The following is a 13,246-nucleotide window of genomic DNA, read 5'->3' as shown; positions in this document are numbered from 1 at the left end:
GCAACAAAGGATGAGATGGTTGGATGGCATGACCGACTCAACGGACATGAGTGTGAGCACACTCTGGGAGATGTTGAAGGGCAGGGAAGCCTGGCGTGCTGCAGTCCATGCAGTCACAAAGAGTTGGACATGACTTAGCGACTGAATAACAACAAAAGGCCTTTTTGGTAATTTTGGCTCAAGCTCAGCTATGTCTTTCCTGATCCTGGATACCGCTTCTTGTTCACACTTCACTTCCAGGCACTTAATTACCTTCTGAGCTGTCCCGGGCTGCAGTCGTCGCATGTGTGCAAGCTGGCAGCTGGAATATTTTCAGCGTGGGCCCTGCCGTAGACCTCTTTGATCTTTTCCACCTTGTTTTAGGTACATGGTAGAAGAGAAATGAGTCCCCCATGCATTCGCATTTCGAGTTTAGAAGAGAGAGAGTGTGTTGGCTTCTGATGGGGTGCAGCCTTGAAGCCAACGAGCCAGAGAACATCTCCATGGCAACCTGATAGTCTCCGCATCATTATCGGTCCCACACTCGAGTAGAGGAGTTTGGTCATTTTTCTCTTGCCCTCTTTTTTGTAGACCTCTTCACTGACAGATCATCATTTTTTCAAGCGCATTTTGTTTTCATGAAAGAATTCTGGTAATAAGCCAAGGCATCTTCGTTTTTACTAGCCTTTTAAGTTATCCCTGGGGTGGCAGTGGCATCGAATTCCCCATATGGATACCGCCATCAGGACTGTTTTTATCTGTACTGTGTAAATATATTCTTTAAACCTGAGATGGAAGCTGAGTCACAGACTCTCACAATAGTGTATGTGGATAAGTAACACATCTATTTTCTGCCTCTATCCCAGGAGTGACAACATTAACCTGAGATGCTGAAGAAATGTACTATCAGGGCCTGTTTAGGAACACATGAGAATTCTCATCTTTGCATCTCACTGCACTGAGTCACTGAAGACTGCCTGGTGAATGGCCCGTTTTCTCCTCTCAGGTGATCTCTGGAGCCTCGGTTCCAGGTCAGGTCATTATAAAGGCAACTGTATGACGGGACGTCACCCAGATTGCCCGGCAACGCCATGGACACGTGCTGTCAGGGAGGCATCACTCTGGTGGTGACCTTCAAGTCAGCAGGAAGATAAAACTGCTGCCACCACTGCAGCAGCTACAGAATGTAAGACTGCAGAGGCACTAAAATGAAGCCTAATTATCTCAGTGCTCAAACCGATTTTTCCTCCAGTCTTTTTTTTTTTTATTTTTAAATGTGGAAAACCTAGAGTTTTGCTTTTCATTGTGATAATAACATTCTTTACATTGTTTCTCAGGGTGATGGTATTTGATGCTAATCCATGAGAAAACCTAAGAAAAGTACAGTTAAACATCACGCATGTAACTGACCGCATCTCTGGGGCTCTTCAGAACCTAGGCTTGGAGGATCTAAAAACCTAGGCTGAGCCACATGTATGTTTGTTATAAGAGCTCTTGGCACCAAAAGTAATGTGAGCACTGGATCCAGAGAGCAGAGTCCTCCTCTCCTCCCAGCGCCCCCACCAGCATACCCGTGGCCTCAGCTCAGCAGCAGTAGGTCTGAGCCACCCTCACGTTTCTGCTGGCATGGGAGTATCACAGCGCCCTGATGCTTTGTTCTCCTGTGAGACCGAGATGGAACTGAATGCTTTCCCACGGACAGGCTGGCAGGCAGCTTTCTGTGACTCCTACCTCTGTGAAATGCCGGTACCCCACCACCACCCCCAACCCGGCAGAGCCAGCCTGTTTTGTGAAAACTGGCAGAGATGGACAGCCTGACGTGTCTGAACAAACAGGTTCCCTGGCACTGCACAAGTCGAGATAATTTTCTTAGGAAGTTGGAATCCAAACTAGACAACGAGGCAACTGCACACCAGATGAATTCATCATCTGATAGCCTGTCAGCTTGTCATTTGATAAGTCCTGGAGGTGTTACCATGGCCCAAGCTGTGAGGTTCTTTTTTCCCTAAGAATGTGTAAAAAATGGAGGAACTGCTTTCCATGCACTAGATGAATGCTGTGGGTGAGGGCACTTCATAGCCAGGGGCCCCGGTGCTGCCATTGGCTTTATGAGCACTTCCAGAAAGAAGTGAGAAGGCTGCTTACAGCTTCCCTAGTGATTCAGACAGTAAAGAATCTGCCTGCAATGCAGGAGACATGGGTTCGATCCCTGGGTCAGGAAGATCCCCTGGAGAAGGGAATGGCTACCCATTCCAGTATTCTTGCCTGGAGAATTCCACGGACAGAAGAACTTGGTGGGCTGCAGTCCATGGGGTCACAAAGAGTCCGACATGACTGAGCAACTAAGCACATTAACTTTTAAGCGCAAGGATTCAAATGCAGCTTTTGTTTCTATGCTCTTGATGTTGGCTGGGACCCCTACATCCCTGGCTTCTCAGAAGCACGAGCGATGACTCATCGTTTTTCCCACAGGTCACAGGCTCTCACAGGAGACTCCTCTCCTGGCCACACTTAAAAAATAACACATGCTTTCCAGGACACGCAGGCTAAATGTGCAGGTTTTTGTCAATCTATCATAAGCAACTTTCTGTTTAAGTGGAAACGCATCAATTTGATTGCTGTTCTTCTCCAGGTATCACAGGTAAGATAAAATCATTTTACAAAGCCCTTAAAAAGATCAGAGGGCTCAGATTTCAATCAGAATGATCTGAAAGACCCTGTCCACCATTCTTGCCCTCTCGGCCTCTGACCAAATCCTTTTGTTCTTTCTTTCTCTCTGTTTTGACTAAAAACAAACAAACAAACAAACAAACGTTGGCTGAGAGAGATTTCATAAGGGAAAAAATTCCATATGAAGAAAGAAAGGCACAGGAATGGTATTATCAGGAAGGGTGGGGTCCAGCTTTGAAGCAATGGGAGGCAGAGGGGCCCCTCGGGAGGGGAATGGTCATGGCCAGCCCACCACAGGAGTGCCTTGCCTTGATCTAATATCACCTACATAAGGATTTCAGTTAGGGTCCTTTGAATAAACCTGACCTTTCACATACAGGAGTCTTCCATCATCTATAAAATTAAAATCCTTCCAGCTATAAGAATGCTGAGTATCATTACATCACAAGTGCCAACTCCATCTTCCAGACTTGCCAGCCACACGGCACAGGTCGGGCTTTAGCATCGTGTGGCGAGGGGGTCTTTGCTCAGCGTCTGGAGGTTTCAGTAGCCGGGCTCCTATAATTCATGCCACGGGGACAGATGGGGCGTTTGGAGGCTTGGCTGAATGTGATGATCGTGACTGACTCTTCCTTGTGAAATGTGGGCAGGAGAGTCAGCACATCCTTCTGGAAGCAGCAGGCAGGTTGGCATCCGGGGTTCTCTGGCTCCCCAGCAAAGCAATATGGCACGGGGGAACGGAGGCCAAGCGCTTCACCATCAGCTGTGCTCAGACGTCTGCACTGAGGCCTTCGTGACACAGCTGTTCCCGAGATTTTCCACCGCCAAGAACTCTCCCGTCACTAGTGATGACACCAAGCGATTTATAGCTCATGGCTTTGCACTAATAAGGTCGGTTTCTAGGCTTTGGGTTGAATGAAGTGCTGTCACTCATGGATATAAATTCCTAACAGATTTTTGAAACAAAGGTTCGATAATCACACCAGCGTCACCTTAAAACCAGAGCTGTCCATTAAAATGAATGAAATAATGCCATTTGCAGCAACATGCATGAACCTAGACATTGTCATACTGAGTGAAGATAGTCAGGTAGAGAAGGAGAAATATTGGATGACATCCCTTACATGTGGAATCTAAAAAGAAATGACACAAATGAACTGACTTATAAAACAGAGACTCAAGGACTTAGAGAATGAGCTCCTGGTTGCCAGAGGGCAGGGTGTGGAGAGGGATAATTAGGGCGTTTGGGACCCATGTGTACACACTGCTATATTTAAAATGTTGTGTGTGCGCCTAGTTGCTCAGTCCTGTCCGACTCTTTCGGGCTTCCCAGGTGGTACTAGTGCTAAAGAACCCACCTGCCAATGAAGAAGACATAAGAGACATGGGTTTGATCCCTGAGTCGGGAAGATGCCCTGGAGGAGGACACAGCAACCCACTCCAGTATTCTCGTCTGGAGAATCCCATGGACAGAGGAGCCTGGCGGGCTACAGTCCATAGGGCCGCAAAGTTGGACACGACTGAGGTGACAGCACTCACGCACACATCCGACTCTGCAATCACATGGACTGTAGTCCACCAGGCTCCTCTGTCCATGTGATTTTCCAGGCAAGGATACTGGAGTGGGTTGCCGTGTCCTCCTCCAGGGCATCTTCCCGACTCAGGAACCAAACCCTCATCTCCTGTGTCTTCTGCATTGCAGGTATATTCTTTACCCACTGAGCAATTGGAGAAGCCCCATCATATTTAAAATGGATCACCAGCAAAGGATTAGAGCAGAGGGAACTCGCTCAGTGTCATGTGGCAGCCTGGATGGGAGGGGAGTTTGGGGGAGAGTGGACACAGGTCTATGGATAACTGCCTCCCTTTGCCGTTCACCGTAAGCTATTACAACATTGCAAATTGGCTATTCCTTAACACAAAAGAAAAGCTTGAAAAAAACACCCTGTTGAGGATTGAAAGTGGCACACGGCTAAACATCACAGGAGGAGGAGGTGCAGTCATACTGCCTCCCATCTGAGCCTGCAGGACAGGCTGATCTGGATCACATTTTTAAAATAAGTTATTCTGTTCAGTTCTATCTGCATTCTGAAGGCACCAACTGGTACCTGCTGAATTGGTAAGTAACCTAGGAAAAGGGGCTGGAAGACTATGAATTTAAATTGACTTGCCTGTAGTAATTCCTTACATTCATGGAAAAAAAAAAAAGAAAAAAAAGATGCAGGCACTACCCCCTGCCCCTGCCAGACAGGATTCCCTAGTGGCTCAGACGGTGAAGAATCTGCCTGCAATGCAGAAGACCTGGGTTCGATCCCAAGATCGGGAAGATCCTCTGGAGAAGGAAATGGCAACCCACTCCAGTATTTTTGCCTGGAGAATTCCACAGACAGAGGAGCCTGGTGGACTATAGCCCCTGGAGTCACAAAGAGACAAACAGGACTGAGCAACCAACATTTTCACCCCCCCCTCCCAGAATGTTATTCCATTTAGGGTCATTCAACAGTTGTTACCGGAGTGCCCGCTGAATTCTGACTGTTGTCTGAAATGCAAGTTTATTCAACCATTAACGAGTATTTATAATACAAAAGGATGAGTATACTATTTTTTTTTTTTAAAGCTACGGGATGTGGCTCTAAAAGTGAAATGACAGGATGGCAACTCTTACTTTGGGGAGTGCAATAACTGGATTTCTATCAACTCTAAATCCTTTTGGTGCTAATTCTCTAGTTCCTTCTTTCCTTCTGGTGGTCTCTTTTTGTTCATGTCACTGCCTGTTGACACCTCCAGTGAGGACAAGTCAAGGAAAGTGACAGGAGCCAGGTCATGGTCCTTGAAGCCAGTGCAGAGCGGAGAGAAAGCAGGAGGAGGCTGAGAACTGTGATCGCAGAGGAGTTTCCTGCAGAGACCGCCCATGGACCACCATCTTCCCTGAATTAATAACTGAATGAATGAAGCATACTACCCCACTCCCGCCCCTGGACCTCAGCACACACCAGCTGAACACTTTACACACTTTTAGGTGACCTCCTAGCCCAGTGATCTCTTAAGACTCATATTTTTATTGTTCCGAGGAAGAGACAGTGCCTGTTGTTGCTTTTCAAGCTTGAAGAATTTCCCCACGATTTTCTCAGTTCAGTGGTTGAGTGGCTGTTTGAGCCGCGTGTTTCTTTACTGTCACGGATTTCAAATCAATTGGGACACATGGCAATTGGAAGATGTCTCTCTCTCCATATGATGGATATGTAAGAGGGCTTTTTTTAAATTCCATCTATATCCATAAAAGGAGAAACAGTTTTATTGTAGCTGTCAGCCAGAAAAATCACACAGTTTGCTAATGGGAAGAATGCATGATAACAGCCTCTTGGTTTGATACAGATAGGGACAAAATTACATTAGCCGCCATCCCAGCAGATTGAGAGACATTTCCTCTTGTAAACAGTCCAAGGAGCTGCGGGTCCAAGTAGGACCATTTAGCTGTTGCTGTTTCAGACTTAGCTTTCTGGTCTATGCATTGGAAAACACCTTACATGTTAATTTCCCATATGTGTGTGTTTAAACACCACGCCCCTGATATGTTTGATGATCCAGGTACCTTACTGTTGAATGTGTGTGTATGCTCACTTTGTTAGACTATGACTTCTTCCTCTTCCTCTTTTTTTGTTTCCTATCACCAGATCTTTACTGGACTATCTGCACTATTATAATATCTGCACTATTCTTTTTTTAAATTTATTTTTTATTGAATACAGCTGATTTACAATGTTAATTTCTGCTGGACAGCAAAGTGACTCAGTTATGCACATATGTATATTCCTCTTTATACTCCTCTCCACTATGGTTTATCCCAGGATAGAGAATATGGTTCCCTATACTATACAGAAAGATCTTGCTGTTTATCCATCCTATATACACTAGTTTGCATCTCCTAACCCCAAACTCTCAGTCTATGCCTCCCCCTCAGCAAGCTTCTTGAGATGGATAGGGGAGGTTTGGGGCCCAAAACCTCAGCAAACTTGGTTTGAATGATGTATAGAGCCACATTTCCATTCTTATAAAGACTTGAATTATAAGACAAGTATAACTGTTTTTCATTCCTCAAGGAACAGAGTTGCAAGTTGAAGGATACAGAGGCTGACCCATCTGTACAGTAACTACTTTATCTTCAATTTGCTTCTTAATATTAGGGACAGCATCCTTAATTAAGATGAAAATCAAAAGATTCCTACATCTTCCAAATGCAAATTTCCACATTGTTATTAAATACAATTCCAACTGCCTGTTTTTATAAATGGTTAAAGCTCCCTTTGAACAATTTACACCACCAAACACTAATTATATATGGAGTTGACTGTCGGATTGGATTGTACTCCCATTACACGCCCCTCACCCTGGGGATTAATTACCACTTCTCTGGCTGCCCAGGGCAGTGAGATGAGGGAAAGGGCAGCTGGTGAGGGTCAGGGGAGAGCATGTGTGGGGTTGAGTGCAGGTGCGATCACAGGAAGAGGAGAAAAACGCTCGTTCTCCTGGGCCACCCTTATGCTTTACTAAACTCAGTCATCTGGGAGTGTGTCCAATGAAGAAACAAAAAAGCTGGATTTGGCTCTCAATCCCCGAAGTCTATCTCCTTGTTAGCTTAATGAGGTCCAAGCAGGGCCTGAGGGCGACAACTTGGTATTCCTGTTTCTTGGCCATGAAGAAACTGACCTTGTCTACACTCTTGGTAAAGACAGGATGGGACAGAAGGCTGGAGGAAGACGAGGGTGAGAGAGACAGCTTTCAACTCTCCAGGTGGTCACACTGAGAAGGGGCCATCTCACTGGGTCCCAGGGGACCCGCCAGGAGGCCAGGGTCATGACTCACCTTTTCTGATTAGGAAGCAGGGACTCAGGGACATTTAGCACCATTTTGGCTTTTGACTGTGGGTGGGGTACGTGGTTTACAGTCTGTCCCCTCAGCTGGACGGTCAGCAGTCAGGGGGCAGGGGGTCTCTCACTGTTGCCTGCTGCTCCCTGCTGGGGATTTAAGGGCATGACTCCCACAGATACACAACTGTATGCTTGCTCAACAGCTGAAACTGGGATTCAAGCCAAACTCTTGAAACCATATCTCCTGCCCTGAAGGCTTGTCCTTGACACATATTTTTTTCCCTAAGAGCCTAAATAATTTTCAGTATCATTTTATCATTTCTCATGTGTCATTTTTGGCATCTCCCGAGCTTTCCAGGATGCTATATTTATTCATCTTCTTCTTTTGTTTCTCCACCTCTTAAGTTGATGCTGGGAATGAAATACTTGGGTTTTGGCACTATGATGGGGGGATGGATGACAGGATATTTTTCCCTGTATAAGAATTATTTACACCTTTATAAAGACTACAGCATTTTAAAGAACAGAAAGCTTTCAGGAGCGAATCACTATTTTTCTTTGCCTGTTACAGTTTACAAAGACAGAAACGCCTCTTTCTGGTAGCATACAACCTCAAATGCAGGTGCTTGGAAATATAAGACTCCTTGATGCCATTTGCCTTAGTTTTCTGGCATCCTGGATACAACCGTGCTAGCCCTGGTTGTTCCATTCATTCAAACCACTCCCCCGCAAGGTCGCAGGGGGTGCACTCAGCAATTTCCTTTGAGAGGGTGACGTTTAACTGACTGGGTCACATGACAGAAATGGCCACACTATGGTTTATATGTGTCTAATATAGACATACACATATAAACCATCTCCCTGTTCCCACTTATCTGGGCTTCCCCATATCACCAAGACTCCACACTTACATATCATCGAAGATGAGTTTCTGCCTCTTGCAGTCCCGGTGGCCGTTGGCGCCTGGAGACCAGGGCTCTGTCTGCGGCCGTGACTTGTGGAGAATGCTTTCGGAATTGTTGTGAGCCGCTTTCTAGACAACAAACAAACACATCCACCTCTGAGAAACTGGCCCTCTGGCTGAAGGAGTAACTCCTTAGAATTGCTTGGGTTCTAGGTTAGCCGTGATAGTGCTTTTTGTTTCGATTAAGAAAGAGAAATACATGCATTTCAGGTCTCAAGCCGGAAGCTTTTACGTGTGTGGTCAGATGTCATCCCCACATCACCAGGGAGGTCTTAGTCTTGCTCTCACACATCCAGATCCTGAACCTGCCGAAGCTCAGACGGCTACTGCGGGTGCCGGCTGCAGGCTAGGACTCAGGCTCCTACTCTTGCTGGTTGCTAGACCCACGGTTCTCCCAACTGACCGCGTCAGAATCACCATTAACGCACAGACAGCTGAGAGCCACACCAGCACATCCGTCTCCGTAGGTCTGGGGGAGGGCCTGAGAATATGCATTCTGCACAAGTTTCAGAGTGCTGGTCTAGGACCTGAGCTCTCAGAACCACCGAGCCGTGTTCATCCCTCACGAGAGGTTCAGGTCATAGACTGGTCTCATCAGCTGTCTGTGCCTGAAAGGAAGAGCCGATGGGTATTGCAAGAAATTATTTAAAATGTGTTTTAAAAAGGAACACTCTCTATCTGGGGAAAAATTTAAACATCCTTTTTTTTCTCCTGGAGATACAGATATTTAGGGAGCACCTACTGTGTGCTGATCATTTGGATCATAAAACACCCAGTCTTTGGTTAGGAAATTCAAATGGATTCCTCTGAAGTGATTAAAGTGGACTAGATACCAGTGCTTCTTTAAGTATGGGCTGATTTTATGTGCGGATCAAGCCTCTTTGTTATGAGAGCCTCTAGGACTCTGGGCATTTCCTTTTTGGCAGGCAGAGTAGTAAATTACGGATGTGTGTGAACCCTGGTCTAAGTGGCTCTCCTCAGCTAGACTGTAAGCTTCCTGCAGGCAGAGATTGAATCTGTTAGATCATCAGTGCACCTCTATTGCTTAGCAGAGTGCCTGGGACACAAGTACTTTCTTGATAAACACCTGTTCAGTGAAAGAAGGTCTAAATAAAGTCTGTAATTGGTTAAAGATCCTCTGCACATCATAGTTGCTTGTGATAGAAGGATCTAGAGGCAAAGAGAAGTTGTGTTTGGTTTAAAATTTGAATTGCTTGCTTTTTATTTCCGATTTTCCTAATAACGATCTTCTCAGATTCTTGTATCACAGAACTAAAGAGAACTGCTCTCAAATGAGGGTGTCCAAGAGGCTTAGTTTCCTGATGGTTCAGTAAGACTGAGGCTCTTGCTGGACCTTAACAACTTTTTTTGCCTCTGATTTACCGGATAAAGCAGGATACGCTGCCTCCCCTGTTTGTTTGCAGAGTCCTATTGCCAAGTCTCATTTCTCCCTGCCTCACAAAGCCCTGCTGGTTTTGAGAAGCACAGTGGGGAGAGTTTGAAATTAAATAAAGTACCCAGGGATGCCCACTCTTAGAGAGTGTCCGTAAAGAGGAACTCACATGCAGTGTGAGTGTCCACAGGGTGGACCTGGGGTGGACCCGGGTCCATGCGGGGCCATGGGGAATGCAGGGTGTTGGAATCACCCGTGTTAAGGTCACTAGAAGAGGAGTGGTGGGCGACAGTCTCACACTGGACATCACCTTGGTGACCTTGGGCGGCAGGGAGCCCTGCAGCTGTGGCTTTGAGTTCTAACCCCAGGCTTGACTCTGCCCCAGGGCAAGAAAGATATCCAATGTAAAGACTGGGTGACCCTAGACTCCCAATTTACTTTGTCCTGGGAGAGTTACTTTAGGGCTGTTTCTTTTCAGAATGGAAAATGAGGTCCTTCAAAGAGGTTCCTAAGCAGAAGAGGCTTAAAATACCGCCTCTTTGTCTTCGGCCACAGCCTGTGCGAGAGGCAAAGGGCAGCTCCTGCTGGGTCTTCCCAGAGCAACATTCAGGGCTGCCTTGTGGGGCCTGGAGCTGGAGTTTAGACTGAGCTGGGTTACAGGAAGAGTGTGGGGTGCTCAGTTTCATTTCTGTGTTAACTGGGACAGGAGGGCATCAACCTACCGTGAGGTCCGCGGCGTGGGTCTGCAGCTGGCTCTCCACCTTATGCTTTTTGTTGGAGCTGGTGGAAGTGAACAGACCGTTGCTGTTGGATCTGCTGGAGGAAGTTAAGTCCTCGCCAGAGAATTTGTGTTTAGATGCGTCGGAGAGGGGTGAGATGGGCGATCGGAGCATTTTTTCATTTTTATTTATTGGTATTGCCAAGCTGAGAAAGGAAGTCACAGTAATGGAATGTCACACACTCAGCACAGGGGAAGGAAAATGTTTTATATATGACCCAAACCTCCCATTTAAAACCTGCTGATAGGAAGACATTTACTGGGAATTATTATGCCAGGAAACAATTTTATGGCATTAGGACCGTAACAAACAATAAACACATTTGTTCATTGTTTCTTTACTTATTCTCCCAGAATTAATAGTAATTCTGTAGCTAAACAACTAAGAATAATACTTTCATTTCCCAAGCTTTTCATCCAAGGATCTCAAAATACAGAGCAAACCACTTACTGTTTTCCTAACAAGTGCAAGCAGCAGGTAATGGGAAACTCAATTAAATGATACATGAGATCTCTACTTCCAAAAGGACTTTTGTTAACACCTGAGCTTATATTAATTATTACACGGAGAATAACACAATTGCAGAATAATCAAGCATGAAGCCAAGCAGGCATTGATCAGAATACAAAGAACTGAAACGGTCATTAGAAATGACATTTTCTGATTCCTAGTTCCTTATTTTACCTTTAAAACTATTGTCTCTGCCTGAATACATCCCAGTGGACCATCACAGAAGGGAGTCACTTATATCTGGGTCTTTACAATGTATGTAATGCAGACAGGGCTCTCTCTATTACTTCACTTTGAAACAAAAAGAGTAGGAAGACACATTAGCCCAAAATAAACTCAATCATTGCTAACTTGGGATGGTTCTAGAAGTCATCTGGTGGAGTCAGTTAATGTAAGGTAGATTCATTGGACAAAGAGTTAGTCATTATCCCTGCATTTATGACTTCTTCATTGCATGTGCTGTTGTAAACAAGCCATTAAGATCACTTCTTGTTTTTTAAGCAATATCCTTAGTTGGTGGTCACAGTGTAGAAATTACAAATGTAGGCCTCTAGAACAAATGAGAAACCAAGATGCTTAATGCTATGCAAACACATTTGTGTAGGGAGAGAATTTCTGATGACAGCTTTCTGGTTTAAAAAGCACTGTGCATCCAACAACTGAGAAGTGAGAAACTGTGTTCTAGAAAACTGCCTTGGGCGAATCAGAAGTCGCTCAGCCAGTGAGGATGAAACACTGAAGCTGAAGATGGATGTTAATTGTCTGAATGTAATGGTTTCTTGACACATGAGTAAAGAAACCCTATTTCTAAGTCTCTATTATTTTACATACAGTATTCAGGTGGTGCTATAGTGGTAAAGAATCCACTTGCCAATGCTGGAGACAAAAGAGACGCCGGTTTGATCCCTAGGTGGGGAAGATCCCCTGGAGGACAAAACCGCAACCCACTCCAGCAATGCTACCTGGAGATCTCCATGGACAGAGCAGACTGGTGGGCTACAGTCCACGGGGTTGCAGAGTTGGACCTGGCTGAATTGACTTAGCACTCATGCACTCAGTTCAGTCCAGTTGCTCAGTCGTGTCCGACTCTTTGCAGTCCCATGGACTGCAGCACGCCAGGCTTCCCTGTCCATCAAACTCCCAGAGCTTGCTCAAACTCATGTCCATTGAGTCAGTGATGCCATCCAACCATCTCATCCTCTGTCGTCCCCTTGTCCTCCTGCCTTCAATCTTTCCCAGCATCAGGGTCTTTTCCAGTGAGTCATTGGGAAAGCGAACTCTTTATATCAGGTGGCTAAAGTATTGGAGTTTCAGCTTCAGCATCAGTCCTTCCAATGAATATTCAGGACTGATTTCCTTTAGGATGGACTGGTTTGATCTTGTGGTCCAAGGGACTCTCAAGAGTCTTCTCTAGCACCACAGTTTAAAAGCATGAATTCTTCGGTGCTCAGCTTTCTTTATGGTCCAACTCTCACATCCATACACGACTACTGAAAAAACCATAGCTTTGACTAGATGGACCTTTGTTGACAAAGTGATGTCTCTGCTTTTTAATATGCTGTCTAGGTTGGTCATAACTTTTCTTCCAAGGAGCAAATGTCTTTTAATTTCATGCCTGCAGTCACCATCTGTAGTGATTTTGGAGCCCAGGAAAATAAAATCTGTCACTGTTTCCATTGTTAAACCATCTATTTGCCATGAAGTGATGGGACCAGATGCCAAGCTCTTAGTTTCTTGAATGTTGAATTTTAAGCCATGCACTATATGATTTTATTTTATTTTTTAAAAGACTTTTTGATGGGGACCATTTGAAAAGTCTTTATTGAATTCATTACAGTATTGCTTCTGTTTCATGTTTTTTTTCCTGCCACAAAGCATGTGGGGTCTTAGCTCCCCGACCAAGGAATGAACCCACACCCCCTGCATTGGGAAAGCGAACTCTTAACCACTGGACTGCCAGGGAAGTTCCTACTGTATTACATGAATATTACATTAAATACTGTCAAGCACATACAATCTTTTCTTCTTCATCATAAGTTTATCTATTGAAGTTGATCAAAGTAATTTTGAAACATTCTTGGGA

The 13,246-nt window shown here is 45.2% G+C and overlaps 1 protein-coding gene across 1 annotated transcript in view; it reads right to left on the bottom strand.

The window, feature by feature from the left end:
* The window catches only part of AFF3 (ALF transcription elongation factor 3), a 558,198-nt gene that overhangs the window by 27,711 nt on the left and 517,241 nt on the right, over positions 1–13,246 (bottom strand). The window contains exons 16-17 of the mRNA XM_065929723.1: positions 10,597–10,798; positions 8,429–8,550 (exon numbers count right to left, since the gene is read on the bottom strand). Of these exons, the coding sequence (XP_065785795.1) occupies positions 8,429–8,550; positions 10,597–10,798 (324 nt within the window). The remainder of the gene's footprint in view (positions 1–8,428; positions 8,551–10,596; positions 10,799–13,246) is intronic.

This window comes from Muntiacus reevesi, chromosome 3 (assembly GCF_963930625.1).
Source record: "Muntiacus reevesi chromosome 3, mMunRee1.1, whole genome shotgun sequence".
Lineage (NCBI taxonomy): Eukaryota > Metazoa > Chordata > Mammalia > Artiodactyla > Cervidae > Muntiacus > Muntiacus reevesi.
Note: the sequence above shows the minus strand (reverse complement) of the source record. Positions and strands in the feature narration are given on the sequence as shown.